This window comes from Lygodium microphyllum, chromosome 26, assembly GCF_053477565.2.
Source record: "Lygodium microphyllum isolate KBCC chromosome 26, Lygodium_microphyllum_v1.1.10, whole genome shotgun sequence".
NCBI classification, from domain to species: domain Eukaryota; kingdom Viridiplantae; phylum Streptophyta; class Polypodiopsida; order Schizaeales; family Lygodiaceae; genus Lygodium; species Lygodium microphyllum.
The window spans coordinates 33,784,271-33,808,348 of NC_141160.1; the positions used below are offsets into that span (position 1 = coordinate 33,784,271).

The following is a 24,078-nucleotide window of genomic DNA, read 5'->3' on the forward strand; positions in this document are numbered from 1 at the left end:
CTCCTTTCACTCCTCTCATCTCCTCTTCATCTCAGTCTAGCTCAGTTTGAGTGCACGACCCCCATTCCTCACGTGAATCTCACTAGCACCTTGTGGCAGCCATAGCTAGATCTGCACCTACCTTTGATTGAGCTTCTTGATGTCCCCCTACAGAGCATAACTCCACTTGCTTTATTCTAGGGGATTGCTCTCTAGCTCTGGCCGCTATTGCCTATCACATAACAGCATGACATTGTTCATCGTCTTGGCTCACATTCTAGAGATTGCGCTTCGCTGTCCATTTCTACGCATGCGAACTGGTTGTACAGTTGTGTGCTTTGCTTGCTGTGTGCCCTTTCCTAGAACCATAGGGCTTTGACATCCCCTTACCTAAGCTACCTCTACACTAGAGATTCTACTGAATCATCCACTCCACGCACATCTATGACGAAAAAACCAGACAGGGCTGCAAACCCTAGAGTGTGGACTCCATAGCCAAAGCTCCAAATTTCATCCTTTACACTTTCTCAAGCTCACTAGAGCTCCTGCCACTCAAGTCTATTGCCTAAATAGACTAACAGATTAGTAAGGAGGGGAGATCTTGCAGACTTGAAAGATTTCGAGCAAGCAACAAGACATTTAAGCTCAACATCAAGTTCAAGCATAGTATCTATATAGTGTGTTTTCACACTACCATTGTTATGTCTTCTAACACATTAGATTTCAACTCTATTGCTGAAAATTTTAAGAGTTTCAATATTGATTCTCAATGGAAATTATGAAGACCTTAATGTGGAACTCATTCAGGAGAAGTAACATGATTATTGTTACTCATTTATACTACATTGGAAAAATGTCTATTCTACTTGCAGGAGGAAATGAAGCTGTCTACACTCCAGTATAGTCAATGATCTAATTAGAAGACCTTGAGGACATCTCAGCTTCTTCAGAAAAGATAATTCCCTTGCTTGAGGGGGACATGGACATGAAGACTAATGCAACTAATGCAAGCAAAGTCAATAAAGAAGATGACCAGGAGAACCTAGAGGATCAAAAGATCAAAGCGGTGAACATTGAAGCTACAAGCAAATTGAAGAATAAGTAAAGGATAAAAAAGAGCAAGTTGGACTACATTAACAAGAAGACCTGCAATGAATTGAAGATCTATGTCAAAACAAATGCTAAAAATTGCAAGGGCCTGCCGGTCCTTGACCCAAATTTTTACTGACTTTTTTAGCCTTGTAATGTCTAGCCCTAGTGCTTCTAACATAAGCTTGTAAAATCCTCATGTAGCCTTGTACTATAGCCTCTGTGAGGCCCCTATTATAGCCTCTAGATGACCATCATGTTTGCGGTATTGACACTTAGCCTTTTTTGCAACAGGCTCTAGTTTTTTGCCATGTTTATGGTGTGCCCACACTTTGCAGGTATTGCTCTCACTAAAGCATCTACACACTTTGTACTTTCTAGTTGTGATTGAAGAGGGGTCTTAAGATATTTGCAATCACACCTATTGTGGTCTCTTTGTATGAGGCAGTTCTAGGCTTAGGACATGCAAGCTTAGGACATCATCACGTGTGATTTGTTAGTCATTCATTCTAAGACTCTTCCTAACCCCGAAATAGACAATGGGACCAAGAGGTATAGGCAACCACAAAGCAAAGTGCCTAGTAGAAGTGTAGATACCATGTTCAAACCTATTGTGGCCTCTTTGCATGAGGCAGTTTTGGGCTTAGGACATGTAAGCAAATTGAATCCCATATGCACAGAGAGGGAAAACTGCTACCCATCCAACAACTATAAAGCATTGTACTTGACTACCACTTTATATATGGAATGAATACAATGTCATGATGCTTTGTACTTTCAGTTAAGTATCTTGTCTTTGTCGGTCCTACACAAGATTGTTTTTATGAGTCCAAGCTACCATCTTGGAACCTAATTTACTTATGTAACAGTCTGTCTCTATTTGTCTATGTCATCATGAGTCTGGTCTTCATCTTCAATCCACCACAGCCACTGCCATGCTCTAGATCTGCGTCTTTTGACATACCAAAGCATGTACACCCCTCACGCACTCTATATAATCAACATTCCATAATTGGCATAGTCACCCAATGGTGCAATACTATAAGCCATGCCTAATTAAATAAGTGCTCTAATGGACAAGACATGCCCAACTAAATAGGTGCCCTAATGGAAAAGAAATTTATAGTCATCTCCATAAATCTGAGATGCAATTCCAATACCTCTACATTGCATAGTAGATCATCATGTTGAGGTTGTAATGAGGATGGTGCCACATAATTTACAAAAGACTAACATATAAGACCATTAATATTACTATTAGCTAGAAAAATCAAGTTTCCAGACCTTTAGCTCTACCACCTCTTTGCCAAATTGATCAATATCTAGTATGTTTGTATTATTAAAACCTATGTCTCTTAGGGACTCCCTTCTAATGGCAATCATCCCCTCGAGCTTTGTGATTTTGACTTTGTTTGGCACCAATCTAGATTAGTGCATTTGAAACTCTTGCGTATATGTTTTCAACTTCTCTATTATCTTCCCAACTCCATGTATCAAGCCAACTTGCTTGTCTTTGTGAGTTTTTGATGCTTCAAAAGTAGTTTTTACTATCAAGGCACTGTCAGTTTGTGTTGTGTACTTCACAGTAGATGTAGCCCTCGTGTTACAAGCTCCTATTATATTAGCAATTGATGCAAAATGGGTGGTGAAAGAGATATTCAAGATAGACCCAAAAGCATACTTATTTAGAAACTCCATAATATGCATTGAAAACATAGGTGTACTAGAGTCAACAGGCTGGTTAGCGGTTGTGCTAATTGTATTACTATAAAGATACATATTTGTAGTAAAGGATTTCACTTCAGCTACTTAACTTGATCCATTTGTGAATCTCCATTTCTCTAATTTCCTATCTAGTTTATTTTGTTGTCATATCATCTTGACTACACCCTTTGTAAAATTGGGCCATGCTATAAGACCAAGGTTATTCATAAGTTTCTCCATATTTTAGCCATGTGAATCCACATGCAAAATGCACACTCACCTCATTGTTTAGAGGTGCTTCTTGATATACCATATGATATAAAATAACACACTCCCCAGAGAATTCTAGCCTTAGGCCCTCAATTCAATCTTCTCCCTCTCACACCATTTATGTAGCTAGAGTGTCAACCATTCTACGTTCTCAAAATCATCATCAAAATGAGTTTGTGATCCTTTCCAACCTAGCTCAACCAATACTTTGATTCAAATTTGTCCTTTCTAAAACAAAAGTTGGTTTAAATAGGTAACACTTTTTGTGGTGTTGACTACATCCTTGCTAAAAAAAGTACATAAAATTAGGTAAGTACGTGATTAGACAACAAACTAAAAATCTTACAAACAATGACAAATTCATTTTCTAGTGTGTGTAACACTCGAGTAGTGCTCCAGTGGTGAACCATTCCAAAGAAGTATTCAACCACTTTTTAGCTTCTCCAACACTCAATTACCATATGTGTGACTAGTAAATATGCAATGGTGGGGCTACACTTTTAAGGTATTGGAGCACCACTTTTCAGGTGGTCAAGTAGTTTTTGCAACCTCAAAAGTAAGTGGCAAGTATAAAAGGCAGAGCTTAAGTTAGTATCACCATTTTGAAGTTTGGACATTGGCATGAGTCAAATTCCAAACAATGGCTAGAAACCACTTTGAATGCCTCTAAACCACTTTAAGTGGTAGAGAAAAACTACGAAGCATTTAGTTTAGTGCCATAAGAATGCAAAGTAATATTGCACAACTTGCAAAAATGCCAAAACTCCAAACTAAAATAGAACAACTTTAACTAAGTCAAGCACCAATTTATTTCAAATTGGAAATGGTTGAAACAAATTTCAAGTGAGTAATGTCTACTTTTTTGTCAAAATTTGATTAAAAAGTGAAAATTCACCACAAAGGACTAGTTAAGAATCACTTTAAATTAGAGGAACATCAGTTTTTCCATTCAAAAAAATATTGTGTAATACGTTTTAATGGTTTTACACAATGTTCTATTTTTGATTACCACAAAAAATGAAGTATCACTACAAGAGAATGGACAAATAACGATGGTTGTTTGTGACACAAATAATGAAGATGGTTTGAGAAAAAAAAACCATAGAAAACTCGAGCACAGTATTTGCTGTGCAAACATTTTTGAGAGAGAGCGAAAGAGAGTGTGAGAGGGATGGTCACCTTGAGAGGGAGATGGAGAGGAAGATAGAAAGAGAGAACAAGAGCTTCCCACCACCACCGCCACCATATGTGAAGAAGAGGGAGAAGTGCACAAGGGAGAAAGAATGGACGTTGTAAAGAGGAGACAAAAAATCCATCCTTGCGACTTTGTGGTAGGTATATTGCCTCTTCTTGCTTTGTTCTTGTGTTTTCTTCTTTCCTTTTTTTGTTTTTCTTTGTACTAAGATACATTGAAAGAGAGAGAGAAAGAGAGGAAAGGAGAGAGGGAGAAGGAAGGAAGAGGATGAGAGAACGAGAGAGAAAAAGAGGAAAGGTAACAAAGAAAGAGAGGAAGAGAGGAAGAGAGAGAGGAAGGGAGGGAGGGAGAATGAAGAATGAGTGAGAGAAACAACCGGGGGGGAAGAAACAAAGAAAGAGGCAACAAAAAAGAGAAAGAGAGAAAGAAAGAGATGGGGGAGAGAAAAAAAATGAAGAGTGAAGGAAAAGGTGGATAAAAGCATGAGGTAAAGAGAGGAAGGAGAGTGAAAAAAAAAGAGAGATAGAAAGAGAGGGGGAGAAAAAGGGACAGGAAGAGGGAGAAAAAGAGAGATAGAGAGAACAACAAATAGAGAGTGAGAGAGAAGGAGAGATAACAACAGAAACAATGAAAGAATTAGAGAGAACAAAATGATAGAAACATAAAGGGAGGGGGGGAGAGAGACACAAAGAGGGGTGGGGAGAGAGGGTATTTCAATATCTTGTTTTATGAGTTTTTTATTTTCTATCTTTGATTTTTATTATAATGAGATACGTTGAGTGCGAGTAGAGAGGAAAAGAGAGAAAGTAAAAGAGAGAAGTGAGAGTGGGGAGGGAAGATGGGGGAGAGAAAGAAACATTGAGAGAGAGGAGGAGAGAGAGAGAGAGAGATGGATGAAAGGAGGCAAATAAAGAGAGAGAGAGAGAGAGAGAGAGAGAGAATTTAAAATGTGAAAAAAGAAATAAAGAAGAATGAAGGGACTCAAATAAATTAAGGAGAAAGAGAGAGAAAGAGGGGTCGGGAGAGAAATAAAGAGGGGGATAGATAAGACAGAGAGATATGGAGAGAAAATGAATGGATAAAGAGATATGGAGGGAGGAAAACAAATAAAGGAAAAGGGAGAGAAAGAGTGTTGTTACTGCGAGGAAGACGAGAGACGAAAGGAAGAGAGGAAAGAAGAGAGATATGAGACACCGGAAGTGGAACCCGTGAAGTGTGTCAACTGAGCACACATGATAGGAATATATAGAGGGGACATGGGGCGTTATATATATATATAGACAGACTATATATAGCTAAGACCCCCACTCAAATAAAGGTTCCTTACTATGGATGAAAAAACCCTTGGGGGCTCAAGGGAAAAACCCATAGCTCTATACAGGCCTACCATTATATTAATATTCAAAATATAAAATTACAAAGTTAAACTTACAAGAGCCTATTCATAGGCATCAAAGGAGCTACATCACTCAGGAGCTACATCACTCCTGAATTACAACAACCTATTCAGAGGTATCAAAAGAGCTTTATCATTCCTAAATATACAACATGTAAAATAAGGATAAGCGACATCACTGCAAAATATAAAATCTCCAAGAAATTCCTTCAACTAAACTTGCGATGTAAGCAATATATCTGTCACACATGTTACAGTGACATTAGAACAACACAAGGTCTATAGAGACGGTTCGCGAAGCCGCTCTATAGACTACATAACACATGTGGGGCCCCATGAACAGAATATAAATAAAACAATTTGTCATGAGCTGGAATATAGACGCTCGTCAGCTGGAATAACGAACGAGGACGCTCATCAATGGAATAACGAACGAGGACGATCAGCACGAAGCATGGCAATATCAACATCCAAAAGTAATGTTGATGTTGAAATGTAGAGAGAGAGAGAGAGAGAGAGAGGAAGCTTATCTGCTAAGTGGCTTTTGTAAGGTACCAGGTTTCTAAACAACCTCTCTGTATCATCTCCCACTCTTATTTTGGGCAAATACAAAATGGCCTTCTTAGCATCGAAACTGACTGAGTTCATGTAACCTGGTGCTACATGTTGGAATTTGATACCACAATTGTGAAGATCAACTGCAGATGGGAAGTGAGTTGGCTTCTCCACAAGCTTTTGAGTTTGGAAGCCTTGAGTGGCAATGCCCAAGTAGCCTGGTAAACAATTGCAGTAGGGTGATGACAATACATATCATCTCATTATTATACATATCTCAGTCCAGAGAATTCTCATAGCTTAGACTTTCTTGGGGCTGTGCAGAGGGAAGTACCAGGGACACAGCCTCCTAGAACAGTAACAGAGATACATCACCATGATAAATCACCAATACAACCCAGCCCTCTCTTACAGTGTCAATGAGCTTGCATACACCACGACCTTTGCCTTAGCTCTTGCCTCATGCACACAATAAAAAATAGCCCTGTTTACAAGACTCCATTTCTAATTATTGCTTGGATCCAAAGTGAAGGAAATCTGGATTTGAAAGAAATCTCATGTGACTGTTAAAGATTGCAGCCTCTGCTAATCTGAGTAGCCTGGCAGAAAACGGGTGGCCCAAGCCCCCTTCTCCAATTGAATTGCCTCCAATTTGCTTGTTGCGGCCTGAGCACAGTAGAAAAAGAATTGCAGCCAGTAGCTTGTCGCCAAGATTTAAAGTCTCTGCTTGCAATAGACCTATTTTACACCTGAGTGCAATAACTTCTTTTGCTAAACTTGATGGAAGCTGTTTTTCCAAATCAACTGTGCCATATTAGAAATAGCAATCACATGATTAGATACAGACCACCTGAGTGCAATAACTTCTTTGGCTAAACTTGATGGAAGCTGTTTTTCCAAATCAACTGTGTCCATATTAGAAATAGCAATCACATGCTTAGATACAGACCACCTGAGTGCAATAACTTCTTTGGCTAAACTTGATGGAAGCTGTTTTTCCAAATCAATTGTGTCCATATTAGAAATAGCAATCACATGATACAGACTATAGTGAGGCATCCTCATGTACATCTGCTGCAATAAGAACAGAAAGGACCTAGTGAGGCATCCTCATGTACATCTGCTGCAACAAGAACAGGAAGGACCTCATCAACATGTGCCTTTTCCACCATAGTGTGAAGTTGATACTGCCAGAAAGCTTTTTGTTCCAAAATATCAAAAACAGAGGATAAACTCAGTATCTCAATTGCAAACTCTATAATAGGCTGGCAAGCTTCATGAAGACATTCATCATCAATACACTTGATAGCAGGAACAGCTTGCTTTTCAGTGTATAGGAAGCCTAAGGTGACCATGAAGGTATCATAGCCTATCCTCGTCAAGTTGGGGAGCTTGTCATACAGCTTTTGAAGGTCAATCTTCACCTTTCCCATTGAATTATCCTCGTTGCCTCTGCTTAGTGATGCGAAGGACGCAAGCTCCCTGTTATCCTTATCAAAGAGAGCCTTGAAGAAGGGGCATCTTGCAGTGAGGATGCAACGATGAACAGGCACGGCTCTTCCAGAGACATAAATGGCAGCATCACTAAAGACATCGCCCACGTCCGGCAAGATTAAGCCCCCAAGTCTGCAAGCTGAGCTTCTTTAGAGCCTTCTCATGAGCAGGAAACCAAGGGGGCGTGTTGAAGGAGCCTTGCATGCAAGGAAGAGATGTTCTTAGACCACAGTCGAGTCCGAATGCGAAGGCTGCTAAAGAACATGGTGAGAAGTGGGTAGGGCCTGCATACGTCAACTCCCCACCTTCGAGCTCGTTGCCGCTTCCGAGGTTTTCCCAGAAGCATGGCATAAATGTGCCCACAAGTATGTCTTGCGTCAAAGACTCTAGCGTTGAAGTACAGTGGGATTCTGCAACTGCAACCTGAGAATTGAGGAGGATGCTTAATCTGGAGGTCTCTTCGCGATGGAGCTGTGGGCTGCCTCCGTGGAACCGCTGCTGACGCAGAAGGGAGAGGAGCTCAGGGTAGAGGCAGGGGTGAGCAGGTTGACGTCACCCATAAAAGCCCTTCGGGGGAAGGCCCAGCCAACAGAAAAGAGAGAGGCCATGGCTACCCCCATGTTCTGATCTGAGCCTCTCTTACCATAGCCAAGCCTGTGCCTTCGGGAGGCTGCGGAGCCTGTGCCTTCTCTGCCACTTCATGTGCCTGAGGGGGGTTGGAGGCCATGAATATGGAGGGGAAGGAGTCCCACGGCCTGCACAAGCAGATGTCGAGCATGCCCTTGATGGAGAGCACCCATTCCTTCTCCTCCACCTCGGGCGTATTTGTGTCTCTGATACCATGTTGGTTACTGCGAGGAAGACGAGAGACGAAAGGAAGAGAGGAAAGAAGAGAGATATGAGACACCGGAAGTGGAACCCCTGAAGTGTGTCAACTGAGCACACATGATAGGAATATATAGAGGGGACCTGGGGCGCTATATATATATAGACAGACTATATATAGCTAACAAAGAGGAGTAGAGATTAATATGAAGGAAGATCATCAATGTTGAGTGTATTGACAAAATGCACTCCATAGCTAATTGTGGTGTCATGGCAAAGTTGGAGCAAGAGAGTCGATGGTGGGCCACAGATCCGAACACCATTGTAGATGAGATTGAGTATTTTGGAAACTTGCAAAGTTTTATCTTAGTGGATTACCGTAGCTTCTCCATGATCATATTCAATCTACAATGGTTTAAAGTGGTATTCAAAGGATCTGGGGCAACCGTTTGGCGAGGTCCATCTAGATTTTTGAAAATAGATTCCGAGAAAAGATGGAAAAATCTACGCGACATGTCTAGCCCATTGTGAACATGTGCATAACCTTTTTCTTTTATTTTTTTCACAACATGAAATAGTCACAAATGTTGATTTACTCTTATATGTAATATTGAATAGGTAATCTTCTATCCAAATCCCTGACAACCATGATGGTGGTATATTGTGTCGTTAGCTCCTCAGAGTGTGAGAGTGTATGATGAAAGAAATATTCCCACCATAGACAACGAGGGCATGCAGGTGGAGGGGTTGATATTGCAGAGGTAGAGGCCGAAGGGGGCTTGGAGTGTGTAGAGGAGACACACACAGGTAATATAGATGAAGAGATAGGGGGCCAATAATTTTTTGAGAATGATATGGACTCCTCCCTCTATGGTGACCTATTTATAGACCTTCCAATGTATGCAAGGTTGTGCGAGGATATTGACATGGGGCCGTAGGCAGGTTCATATTTGCATCCGCTTGCTCAATTAATTGATGATTCACTTTTAAGGATACTTTAGAATATGCATTTTAATTAGCATCGTTTTTTTCAGAGTTATGTTGTCGTGCTTTACCTAAATCTTTATATTGATTATGCTAACATCACTTTTTGTTTGTGCAGGTTACCTTTGGCGATACTTGGAGAGAAGGATGAGTCAAGAGATGAGCGATGAGGAGTTGCAAGAGATATTCACATGTATGTCTCTAAATCAAATTGCCCGATTTAGAGATATGACAGACTAGGAGCTATCTCGTACATCATCTAGTCGTTATATGAGATCTACTTTGGCACACTTTGATGCTTCGATTTCCGGTAGATGAGTTCGACTCTCTAGACTGGACCTAAATGGAGGGAGTGATTCTCAAGGGTGTTGTGGAAATGTGGATGCTGTGAGCTAGCGTTCAGTTCCAGATAGGGATGCTACTCCTCATTCTTGTAGATGTTCCATAGAGGGTGGCTCAGGTGGGTATTGTAGAGGCACCAATGAAGTGTCTCCATGTCTCGTCGATCTCATGGATACTTGTCACCTCTAGGATTTGTCACTCTTGTACAGACATCTACTCTAGTGACTCCGGTTTCACTCAGTCGTCCATAGCCAAGCAACACCCCTATGGGTGCTACTCCAAGAGATACTACCCTTGTGAGTACACTAGATATACAGGGGTCTCCTGGTTATGCCGAAGAGCGTGGTCGAAAGTGGAAGAAGACACGCCTTTAATGTACCCCAGCAGGGTATGGATACCTCATAGATGACAAGACATGTGTTGTGATCATAAATGATGAGGGAAGGAGGGTGATGTCTCACATGAGAGAGTTGTGCCAATAAGTATTTAGGTACAATGTTTTAGACCATTGAAAGAATATACTAGAGCAGAGCAAGGAATACATAGTGGTATCTTTGCATGAGGAGTTTCTGGTACCTACCGCGGTAGAGAGGTTTTCTATTGGGTGGATGATGGAGTATATGTATGAATACATGTTACATAGACGATCAGACGCACACAAGAAACTCAAGAGTGGCACCTCAAAGCCCAAGTGCTAGATGTAGAGGATTGGTAGAGACTCAGGGAGGAGGCTATAGATTCTCCAAGACGATGGTGACAACAGTGGAAGGCAACGAGGGCATGATTGGAGGCAGGGGTCGTGCATCATCTAGGGAGTGGTGGCCATAGGAATTATTTGGAGGACTTTGTAAGTTTTTTTTGTTCTTCTCATTTTCTTATTTACAATATCACTTGTACTAACAATCGTGTTTTTAACAATTGTATTCTATTTTCTTTGCAGCACTCCATCACAAACCGTGATCCCACAGGTTTGGAGACTCGATATGCACAAAGACACGGTCTCACTACACTCATCAATAGATTGTACGCATGTGTTGGCTCAGTAAGTCAATCCTCTTTCTTATCTGTAGTCTTCTATAGTCTTTTTTTTTAAATTCATTATGTACTATGGTGGATTAATATCTAGTTATTTATTTTGCAAAGTTTGTTTTGATGCTCCTTTGTGTAGGGACGAGCTCTCTGATGGTGAGGATCTGTGGCACGCGCTTGGATTCGTAGAGCACACACCCTCTTCTTTTTTAGCCATATGATCTATGTAGGCATCTTCTATGTACTATTCCTAAGATGTACTTATCATCCTTTGTATAAAATTGCATCTTATGATAATTATAGATAGATTTTCATGTTTGTTTTGGCTCTCCTCTCTCTCCATGGTTCCATGTAATGTCATGAGTTGCATCACTAGTCTTGTACTTATTCTATGAGTTATTAGGCTTGTGGGTTTAAGTAGTTTTTGCACTCATCTTGACAACAATTGTGTACCCAACATGTAATTGCTTTGCAAAATGTTATACAGCACATGGTGCTACATGTGGCAAGGCAGCTTGCTGCCACAAAATTTTTTTCCTATGCAACCATTGCTATTAGCATCGTTGATTTCTCTGCATGCTTTGCTATTTTCATCATTATCTATATCGCAAACCATCGCTATCTGTGCTGCTTAAATGCGATGCAAATAGTGACGGTTTTTGTGAGATTTTGTAGAGACATTTATATTGACGCTTTTAGCGACGACGAGAGTAATTTCTTAATGAACATTTGTGTCGCTTTGGACATTGGTATGAGGCATGTATCTTGTGCTGTATTACCATGTGAAAAAGGGAGTACAACTTCTATAATACCATTTTTGAAGTGGAGGTACAATGGAGCCCCACTTTTCAATTGTTGAATCAATTTAGTTAAACTTTCAAGTGTGCCACCACATTCTAAAAGTGATTATAAAGCTCTTTGAAATGTTTCTACACCACTTTACAATGGTGGAGAGAAACTTCAAATCATTCAATTGGTGCATTAAGAATACAAAGTAATATTGCACCACTCTCAAAAATACTAGAACTCTAAACTAGAATAAAATGACTAAAGTCCTCTTTTTGTTGGCATTTTAACAAAGAAGTGCATATTCACCACAAAGGAATGGTTTGGAATCACTTGAAACTAGAGGAATATCACTTTTCCCATTCAAGCAAAGGTTGCACAATACTTTTAAATGGTATTACTTCACTTTATATTGGTGATCACCACAAAAAATTGGAGTATCATCACGTGAAAGTGGAAGTTTAGGTTATATAGCACCATTTTTGGAGTGATGGAGTACTAGTTTAAGATAGTGAAAAACAGCTTTTTAGTACTAAATACCTCTATATAGTGGTTTGAACCAATTAGTTAGTGGCCCTACATTCTCATTAGTCTAAAGCACTTATTAGTCATAGCACCACTTTTTAATGGTAAGCACTACTTTTTAGTGTGATTGGTATCACTTTTAAGTGGTTGTACCACTTCTATGATAATACCAAAGTGGTGATCACCACTTTTTATAGATATACATCACTAACAAATCGTATACTCTATTTAAAAGTGATAGTTAGCATTTTTTAGTGGTAGAAGCCACCTTTTGTGGTGTGTACTACTTTTATTAACGCATGCCATTTTTTAGTCATAAGAACAACTAAAAAGTTGTAAGACACACCATCAAAGAGTGGTTTCCCAATATCTTTCAATCATAAATGCCACTTTTCTCTAGTGGGTACTACTTTTTATTGATGCATATCACTTTTCAATTGGTAGGAACTAGTAAAATGTTGTAAGACACCCTAAAAAATTAGTTACCTATCACTTTTTAATGATAGATGGCACTTTTTTGTGGTGTTAATACTTTTTATTATTGCATACTACCTTTTTTGTGGTAGAAACCACTAAAACCCTATAAGACACCATTAAAAAGTGGTTTTTCAATACTTTTTAGTGGCATATGTCACTTTTTTGTAGTGTGTATCACTTGTGTAGTTGCATATCACTTTTTAGTGATTGGACTCCATAAAAAAGTAGTTTCCTAATACTTTTTTAGTGGTAGACACAACTTTTTAGTGGTGGGTACCACTTATTATTATTGCATACTACTTTTTAGTTGTAGAAACTACTAAAAAGTTGCAAAGACACCATCAAGAAGTGGTTGCCTAGTGCTTTTTAGTGGTGGACATCACTTTTTTATAGCGAGGATCACTTTTTATTCTTGCATACCAATTTATAGTGATAGGCACCACTTTTACATGATAGATGAAACTTTTTCATATGAAGACCACTCTTTGATGGTGTCTTACCACTTTTAGTGGTGGTAAGGATGTCTAACCACTTTTCGATGATCAAACCAATTTTTTGTGTACCACTTTTTAGTGATGGGTAGCACGTTCTAGTGGTATTCTATAGCTCTATACTGGTACAATACCACTGTTCAAACATGCTACTTTAGAGCAATCTTATAAGACATATTTGTAATAGTATCCAAAATCTATATTTTGGGCAACCTTTGCTATATTTGTGAGAAAATAAAATTTATATATGTGTACATATGTATTCTATGGTCTTGACACTTTCATAATACATATTGAAAACAACCCCTTTCGTAGCCAAAATAATGATTCCTACTCGTATGCATCCAATCCATAATATCTGCATGATGATTGCACAATATTCAAACCTATATGTAGCCACACATGTACTAATTGCATGTTATGAAAAAATGTGGGGCCAAAACATCCTCGAAATAGAGGAAAATAGATCATCTTCTGCTTCCAAAATGGGTTGCTCTGACTAGCAAATATTTCCTAATGGCGAGAGAGAGAGAGAGAGAGAGAGAGAGAGAGAGAGAGAGAGAGAGAGAGAGAGAGAGAGAGAGAGAGAGAGAGAGAGAGAAGCTAGAATGAATGTTTGCATTCATTATAGTATTGGTACATAGGACTATAAAGTAGTTACGAAACATATTCACGTTTTTTTTGACACATTGTCAAATCTAAGACTATTCTTTCAAAAAAATTATATTTTGAGGGACCACTACTTATAGTATGTCAAAAGCCTAAAGTACCCACTTTTTCAACTCCAAAAACTATGTACTTTAAAGCACCAAAAGCAAGGCATCTATATATGGTTTCACCTTGAGTTAACCTACAAGCTTATTTTAAAGAAAATTAGTTCTTTAAAACAACAATAGTTCTAGTTTCAAATCTTCTATACTTCTTGGTCCACAACACTTTTGCAAAAACAACCTTGATTAGAGACCTTGTTTCACTAAAATAATCTAACTTTAGTTGATTAAGCGCAAAAATTGGAGTTTAGAATGCAAAGTAATAAATGTTTTGGGGTGCTATTTGGACGTTGTATTGTAAAGACAGATAGAGAGATGACATACACCAATGTATAAATCTATATACAAAAGATATGTAAACATGAGATACATATAGAGGTCCCTCATGCAAATGAATGCAGCTCAAGGGTGGTTCGCAGTATTGAGCTCCACCAGGAGTGTTTTCTCTTTATGAGTATCCACACTATTGAAAGGAAATATTCTTGATTTATATTTAATCATGTGATTGTAATATCTCCTATCTCTCTTCCCTACTAGTATAATAAGTAGTATATTGTTTGAGATAAACAAGTCATATTTATATTTCTTTAGTAAACAAGCCTATCTTGAATATTATAGAAAGATCATATTGAACTACTCTATCACTAGAATCTTTGTCTATATACATGATTATAATTATGATTGTAAGGGGAGAAAGCCTTCATGCCTAGCTTGTGAATCAAGTGCCCCTGGGATACTTAATCTAAGACTATGATGCATCCAATTAGCTTCTGCGATTGATCTTCAATATCATTAGCATAGTAATGATTTCTTTTTAAATCTATAATATTTATTCATTTTTCAATTTGTACAACTTGTATCCACATCTTTGAGATAGATGACTCATACAACTCATTCTAAATTTATTGTCTAGTTTCTCTTCATTCACAAAATACTTCTCTATCTATTTTATTATCATGTTGATTGCAACATTAGTGAAGAAGTTATGTTATATATATTATCTTCCTTGAATTCTCTTTGTCTAACTACTCTCAATTTCTCTTATCCTCTTTCAATGCCATCTATGCAAGCATCACATCGCCTGTGCTCATGTACTCCCACATCTTCTTGATCGCTCACCCAGTGGAGAACCAATTAATGGGAAACTCATAATGCAAGGTTTTAATGGCATACTCCTTGGTAGTCTATGATAGATTTTTCCATTTGTCTAAGACATTTTGCTAGAACACCTTGTTGATGGTACAACTCATGCATTTGTGTGATGACTATCTTTACCTCATTAGACATGGTCGTTACTCTAATATCTTTATCCATCAAATAGGAGTAGCCTAGTGGGAGCATTCTTTAAAGGTGTGGCATGTTGAAACTAATGGTACAATTAGGAGTATCTACTAGAGTGCTCTCCATGAGGTGTACTAGTAAGGGGGACATTGAGTGAAGGCTAGGCATATCTATGTTTCATGGAGCATTGAGTCTCAATAGGCATGGCCAATAAGGGTGATTCTAGTATGAGATATCCATGAAAAGGGACCATACCATCTCCATCTCTGTAATCCTCCCCTCTTCTACCCTCACCAAAGGCACTTGTATCAAAGCCACCCTATCTAGTGCCCTAACTAAAGCAATACCAACATGCCAAGAGATCGTAGTATCATGTCTTTGCAATGCCTACCAAAGTCACTTTCACCATAGCCATAGACACTAGTGCTCCCACTATAGCAAGGAGTAACAAAGCACCAAGGGGTCATAATATCTATGTCTCCATAACACCCACCAAAGACACTTGCACTCGATCAAGGAGTACCAAAGCCATCCTCTACAACTTTCCCACTAGAGTAAGTAGTGCCTCAAAACCACTCTCTACAACTCCCTCGCCAAAGTGACGAGTGCCATGTCCACCCTCATTAGACCCCGATCAAAGCAAGCAGTATGATAGTCACACTTAGCAGACCCCCATAACAACGAGGAGTACAATAGCCACCCACTCTCACCAACCTGGACTACTTATTGCACCTTTCAAAGGCTAATGTTTCCAAGCATATGGATATAGAGCAAGATGCATCCATCCTAACTCTAAATCTATCCATCTACTCCAAACACATTAAGATTAAAATCTACTCCAGCTCTAAATGTGAGTATTTCCAGCTTATGATATCCAAGTGACTATAGTGCAATGATTTTCATAGATTTTAAAAAAAGTTGGTTACTCCAATATGTGGGGTATTGATACACATAATACTAAGTATCTAGTAAATACTTGTGTTACAAATGAATCATGAAGTATCTATAGTGGAAAGAAACCTAATTAATAATCTCATCTCGGAACAAAACTTAGCTAAAGCTCCATAACTTCCTCTGACATAGCTTGACATATACTAGAATATCTATGTAGAGATCTCTACAAAAGAAGTAGTCCACTTTACTCCTAAAGAACTCTTGTAGGTCTCCCTCCTCCACTTCTTGCACCAAATGTCTCGAGGCTACCTTCTCTACTTATTGCAAGCCCTCCTCTTCTACTTGTTGCGTACCCACTTACTCCACTTGTTACAAGCCTTGCTCCTCCATGCTTGGGACATTACTTCCCTACTCAGGGGTTCACTCATAAATATGTAAGTGTACTACATGGGTTCAAAAGAAGGATTTTTAGATTACCATTTTTATGCATTTTTAACATACAAAATGGTGCCATGTAAAGGTTTCATTGATAAATTGAATAGATAAGGGGTGCATCTTATTTTGGAAAAATTCATAGATAAGGGAATTTTTAAATAGGCCTTGAATGCACATGATATAGAGGGTTTACATGTAGTAAACCCCTCGAGCTTCCCTAGTAATCTCCAACTCTCTAAGGCACCATAAGAGTACCATAGTATGTGTTAGCTATATATAGTCTATCTATATATAGCACCCCAGGTCCCCTCTTGATTATCAACATGCATATAAATGAGCTAAACAAGGCTTTAGTTACTATAGTACCTACAAGATCCCTTTCTTCCATGACTTGCAAACTTCAAGATCCTTTTCTTCCACTATGATTGATAATCTAAGATGCTACTAGTCTCCACTCTAAAGTTGCCTCTCGTAGTTGGTTACATAAGTGTTATAAGAAGTTATATGAAAATAAGATGATTTTGTATTTATTTATTTGTGGATTTCTATTGTCAATGCCACATAATCATGACTTGTCAAATGCAATGCTTGCATATGACAAGTCACAATTATATAAATAATGGACAATGAAGATCCACAAATAAAAGAATTAAAAATAATTTTATTTTTGTAGCTATTCTCAGTGTCTATTTGTTGCACGCATAATCATGAATTGTTATACATAAGCATTGCACATGATAGTAGTCACATTGTGCATGGGTACATAGATACTAAGAAACTAATATCTTTTGTATTGTGGTTAGTAGATTATTTTGTGAAATGAGGTGAATTAATAGTTTTAAAGAATTATTAAGTTAAAAAAACTTTACATGATACTATATAGTAAGCGTAATGTATAATAATATGTATTCATATGAGATTGTAAAATAGTACATGACATTTAGTATTATTAAAATTGATAATTTATCTAGAAGTTATAAGTTTAAAATTCTTTAGTACTAATTTTAAATAGATCATTTATCTTTAATATTATTAATTTTTTTATTTAATCTCTTCAATATAAATAATACTAAGATATTAGATTTTAGATTATGGCAAATAAATCTCCCAGGCAGCTTGATGGCTTGATGGCCTACCTATCGAGGTATTCTAAAAGCTTTGGGTGGTTTGCATAGATGATTTGGTCACGGTACTCAATTGTGTTAGAAAGTCAAGCTCCCTTATCTCCTTCTTTAATAGAGGCATGCTTAAGCTAATTCCTAAGTCACCTCTCAAAACCAAGTTCTCTAGCTGGAGACCCCTCATAATACTCAACTTTTGCTACAAGATCCTAGTTGTATAGATTACATGGTGCAATGGAAAAAATCTAAGCAAGGAGTAAAGAACACACAATAAAAATAAAAATAACAAAAACTACTTTAATTTTAAGTGAAATAATACAAAGATGGCATTTCCACCCATACACTTTGACTATGAAGCTTAGATGGTGATCTAGATAAATGATATAAGAACTCTGACTGGGTGAAAGATAGATTGATGATGGCTTTAGAGGAATCTTCTTTTTATAGCCCAGGAAGCTAGTCTAGTTGGCTTGTCCAACCATATTATGAATCTTTCCTACTTAGCTTACAAATATTCCCTTTACTATTGTGCCACGGCATACACTAGACCCTTTTCAAGCAGCCCACTAGCCCCCCTAAGACCCCCCAACTAGGGGCCTTCAACTTGATGCATTGTGCCTCAATGAAACTAGCATAACTACTCTATCTAACCGAAAGGGTAGATCCACAAAGACTACCTTTTTGACATCCAACCACATAGACCTTATCTGGCATACAAGTGAGGACCCAACCAATGTCTCAACTCACTTATGGAATCCCCTCATAGTGGAGGTCTTACAACTTAGAGAACAATGAAAAATTGGTGAAAACTTATAAGGATGGGACAATGAGCATATCTAACATCCCCCTCAATGTCTACTTGTAGCTGAACTATATCCTCAACCCAATGTTGAGTCTCTGAATATGAACTTGAAGCAGATCCTTTGTAAGAGCTTTGGTAAAGGCATCGTCTCCATTCTCCTCCATTGGATAGTAGATAAACTTTACTATCCCATCCTTGATCAAGTCATGCACATAGTGATATTGGATCTCAATATATTTGGTTCATGTATAAAACACTGGATTTGTGGCAATGGCGATGCAACTCTAATTGTCACATCTTAGAATTGTTGGATCTTCATCATGTACTCCCATATGCCATAGAATTCTCCTTAATCATACTACTTCACATGTGGAAAAACAAGCTACCTTGTACTCTGCTTCACAATGGGTTGCTTCTTACTGATCCAAGAGAATATTCTTGAACCTAAAGAGAAACAATATCTAGAAACTAATTTCTTGGAGTCACTATCACCTACCTAATCCTAGTCATAATTTTCCCCATAAAAGAACTTTCGGAATGGTATGTGATACCATAGTCAAGAGTTACCTTTAAGTATGTAAGCATCCACATCATAGATTTCCAATGAATTTATTGTGGTCTCTTCGAAAACTTTCTCGAAACACTAATAGAAAAATTGACATCTAGCCTAGTGTTGCACAAGTATACAGGACTACCAATCAATCTCCCATACCTTCCAAGTCTGCTAGTGTTGATGTATCCTCAACGGATAACTTCACATTGAGCACCATATGTGTAGCTATCTCCTTAAAATCAATCATATCAAATACTTTTAAGATCTCCCATACATACTTCTTTAGAGAGATGAATATTTGGCCAGATTTCAATCCCCAAATAATAGAGTAACAAGCTTAAGTTTGTCATTTCAAACTTATAGATCAAAGACTTTTGAGTCTTGTAATAGTCGCGCTATAGGACTCCCCTCCCCCCCCCTAAATGAAAATTTTTTTGGGAAAAAAAAGAATTAATCCCCCTTGTTATGCCACCAACTAGCGGACAACGTGGGGGGGGGGGGGGGGTTGTTGTGTCGACAAATGTGGAAGGCTTAGGGGCCGTTTTCGTGTGGCGAAGGAGGTAGCATGAGGGGGGGACTACTACTCCCGCGTGGAAAAGGAGGTGGCAGGAGGGAGAGCCTCCATTACAAACTCCCCCCCCCCCCCCCCCCCCCCCCGCCCAATTACCTATAAAAAAAACCACTAGGGGATGGGAAGGCTAGGTGGGGGGGCACGACCTGCTACTGCTCAAATAGGGAAGAAGAGAGGAATAAGAAGCAGAGGGAGAGAGTGAGTAGAGAAGAATAAGAAGGAGAGGGAGAGAGTGGGTAGAGAAGAGGAGAGAAATAAGAAGGAGAGGGAGAGAGTGGGTAGAGAAGAAGAGAGGAATAAGAAGCATAGGGAGAGAGTCAGTAGAGAATAATAAGGAGAGGGAGAGAGTGGGTAGAGAAGAGGAGAGAAATAAGGAGAGAGAGATAGAGAGAGAGAGAGAGAGCAGAGAAGAAGATAGGAGTAAGAAGAAGAGGGAGAGAGTGAGTAGAGGAGAAGAGGGGAATAAGAAGGAAAGGGAGAGAGGGAGTAGAGAAGAAGAGAAGAATAAGAAGAAAGGGGGAGAGAGAGGAGAAGAAGAAGAGAAGAAAAAGGAGGGTAAGAGAAGAGAGAAAGAGAGATAGAGAGGGAGAAGGGAATTGTTTTTTCTTCCCTCATTAAAGAAAAAAGAGCTCACAGTTTCTCTGACCTTTTTTCTCCTCCTTGGAGGAAAAGCCTCGCACCCTAGTCCTTTCAGCAAGGAGTTGTCTCTTCCGCAATCTGGGTGCGTAGCCACAAAGAAAAAGCCAAATCATACGATGCCTCCTAAACGAAGTAAGGTCCAACCAAAAACAAATCCCGCCTCGGCCGGTTTAATTAAGAAAGCTATTTTTACATGTCACACTTAAGAGTGATAGGACTAATTAGAAAACTAAAGTATGTCAAGTGAGGGAAGTGGGAGGGCGGGGCCCCCGATGGGTCTGTCCTACAACACGGATGTCCCCGAGAACTGGGAAGCTTCTCACAAGGTTTTACCAATGACGACCGATGCTTAGAAATCGTTAGGTTAAAACCCCGATTCAGTCCGTTTTAGGGGACCAAAATGGGACTATGCCCTATGGGCAAACAGGTGGAGTGTTGCACCCCTCTCCTTTCCCATTCTCTTTGAATCAAGTGCGGTATGGGTCTACTTCGGCTGGGTACTTCTGCGTAAAGTAAGATGTCCAAAACCCAACGCTAGAATGCTGTTAGGAGACCTTGACCATTAGGGACTCAAGTTTCAGGTCGATCCTAGTGGGTTCGGCCGCAAACATTCTGTTGCGAGGTGGACTCGAGAAACCCTAAGCAACAAACCCCGTGACATTTCATGGGAGTGCTGGGTGGTGTCGCTTAGATTCGTCTCTCGATAGACCACTAAAAACGTGCTTGGACATCCAATAGGTGGGCACGTTACAAGTCTGATGAATCATATCTTCATAGTAACATGTAACAAGAGGGTTGTCCACATATAGGACAATCACTATAAACTTTTCACCATCCCTGTAAACATACAAGCTAGCATCTAAGGCACATCTAACACCATATTAGAGAATTTAAAAATTTTTCAAGTTCCAATTTCAAATAAGTGATCAATATTTAACCACGTGGCTAAATCTTCATCCATATTTGAAAGTTGGATTTGGGAAGGTAGGTTATATAATATCTAGGATAGACTTCACCTTTAAGTAAGACAACAAGATTTGACCATATGGTCAAATAAAAAAGGTATTGGGGGTTCCCAAAGTGCATGAAAATTTCCAAATTTTCTAATATAGTGTTATCTTTTGAAATTCAAGCCCAAAAAGAATTCACCTATCCATTTGCACCATGCTCTAGGGGCTTGTTTTAGCCCATACAATGTATTCTTTAGCTTATAAGGTTTGTTCTTAGAATGGGGGACCTCAAACATCAATGGATGTGCCATGTACACCTCCTTGAGGTCACCATTCAAGAACGATGACTTAATATCCATTTGGTAAACTGGCCACTTCTTATGGGTGGCCACTACAAAAAATGTACGAATAGTGATCATTCTAGCAGTAAATGACTCTTGAAAATCAAATCCTTCAATTTATAAAATCCATATGCAACTAATCTAGCCTTGTACTTTTCTAAGCTTTCATCAGCCTTGTACTTAACCTTCTAGATCCACTTGGTGCCAATACTCTTGCTCCTTTCTAGTCGATCCACTAGCTCCCAAGTATAATTCTTTATTATGTTGTCATAGTTAGCTTGTATAGTTGCTCTCTATGCTAGATCAGCAACAAGTGGTTCTTCCAAGTCAGTTGGCTTATTTACCTCTCTCATAGTCTTAGCCATCAAGGCCATACTGACTATGTGAGTAGAAGCCTTTCTTTGCTGCTCTATTCTTAGAGAACTCCTTGGTCCATCTATCTTTTCCTTAACAATGGTAGGTATAGGATTACTACAATCATAGAGTTGCTCTATCCATCACGATAATGGCCTTTCTACTGGTGTAATTGCAGATTGGTGAAGTTTTTTTAATCATCCGAAGATGATGCTTCCCCCTCCTTGAGGGTAGGGATAACTCTTGGGATAGGCTCTTGGTGGACTACTTCTTTGCTTGAGGATAAAGTGAAAGAACCTATATTCTCCTCTTGCATTATATGTGGCTACTCCTTGAATACCACATTATGACCTTGCTATAATTTTCTTTGTCTCTTGCTCATACAAATTATAAGCCTTTTGTTCGTCACTATAGCCCAAGAAGATACATTTTGCATTGTTTGGTTCTAGCTTGTTTCTTTTATCCTTTAGAACATATACATAACATTCACATCTAAAATTTCTAAAGTGTGATACAAATGGTTTCTTACCAAAATAGACCTCATGAGGAGTTCTATCCTTAAGAGCCTTTGTGTAGATCTAATTGAGAATGTAGACCATATTATCAATAGCTTCTACCCAAAACTGGTCTTGCTCTTAAGCATGCACCTTGCCATTTCCACAATGGTGCAATTTCTACATTCAACAAAGCCATTCTACTGAGGTGTATGAGGCATCATCAATTGATTCTTAATCCCTTTGCTCTTGCAAAATTATTCAAAGTGATTAGAGTTATACTCACTGCCATCATCTGTTCTGAACTTCTTCATACTTTTCCATGTTTTATTCCCAATAAGCTTTAGCCATTCTTTAAACTTACCAAAAACTTGAGCCTTATCACAAAGGAATTATACATATATCTTCTACTTTAATAATTGATGATCAACGTAAAAGAAGAAGATCCTCCCAAGGCTTGTGTAGGCATTTTAGCGCACAAGCTAGAATGCAATAATTCTAGAGGAGCCCTTGCTCTATTTTTTCTTTCTTGTGAAAATGATTTTCTTTGTTGCTTGCCTATCATACGAATATTATAAGACTAGTGTTGACTTAATCCATTTTACAAGCATATGAAACATGCAAGCCCATAGTTTCATTTCCATGCTATGCAATTTTTCAGACAACATCTAATGGATGTTAATGATTTTTCCTCATGCGAATCACTACAAGGAGGTTATTGCCTAAATGCAATATACGCTTATTCTTTCCACGGCCAATCAAAGATGCACTTCACAATTTCACCTTTTAACCCTAGGCAATATGCGTTTAGGCTTGTCACTTTAGAGATACATGACATGCAACTAAGCTCCTAAGACAGACAAGTAATTTATGCAAGCAACCCAATTCCATGACATACACCAACCCTTGTCCATCATTCAAGGAGATAATTTCTCAAATGTACTTTTATCTTTACTACATGAATTAACGAGAAGCGTAAATGCATTCTTCCTATGGAGTTAAGCATGCTTAAAGCATTTCTTTTATGTGGAATTAAACTCGTGAAACCTAGGCTTGAGGGCTCGTGGTGATGTCCACGTGTATGTTCAGGGAAGAGACCTCCGTGCATGCACCTTGAGACTTTAGCTTTGGAGCCATCGTAGACGTAGAGGATTTGGAGCCTGGGCTTGAGGGCTCGTGGAACCTCGGCTTGAGGGCTTGTGGGGATGTCCACGTGTATGTTCAAGGAAGAGACCTCCACGCGTGCGCCTTGTGACTTTGGATTTGGAGCCATCGTAGACGTAGAGGATTTGGACTCCAAGGTTTGTCCTTGCCTCTGTGCGATTTCTGAATTCCTCCAAGCTTGGGCAAAACAGCCTCAAGACTGCCTACTTCCCCTTTTGCGCAAGAATTTGAGCTTATGAGTTCAGTTTCTAAAACCGAGGAGGCTTGTGGAAACGGGGCTTATGGGAGCCCAACCTTAGAAGCTTCTCAAGAAGCTTCTGCTTCCACAGATTACCTGGGCAAAGGGAGTCGTGATGATAGAGAGAGTGAAGAAGATGTCGATGGTGACGAATTCAATGGTGGTGATGGTGAGGAGGATTAGGTGGTAGCGTGGAGATTCCCCACGCAACAGGCGGCGATGGCGGACAGTCGATAGGCAGCCGTTCTCTCTCTCTGATCGTCAACAGTACGTCAGCCTTTCTCTTTTCTCTCCCTTGTGCCTCCCCTCTGCCCACACTTAAGGATGGTT

General features: G+C 39.1%; 1 protein-coding gene across 2 annotated transcripts in view; it reads right to left on the reverse strand.

The window, feature by feature from the left end:
* Nucleotides 1-5,303: 5,303 nt before the first annotated feature.
* LOC148013124 (uncharacterized) overlaps nt 5,304-24,078 on the reverse strand; it is a 61,755-nt gene continuing 42,980 nt past the window's right edge. The window contains exon 2 of one of the 2 annotated variants that reach the window (XR_015688923.1): nt 5,304-7,308. Coding sequence is in view for 1 of the 2 variants with exons in the window: in XM_087668399.1 (XP_087524525.1) it covers nt 6,697-6,992 (296 nt within the window). In the remaining variant the exon portion in view is untranslated. The remainder of the gene's footprint in view (nt 7,309-24,078) is intronic. The other variant, XM_087668399.1, reaches the window with a different exon arrangement.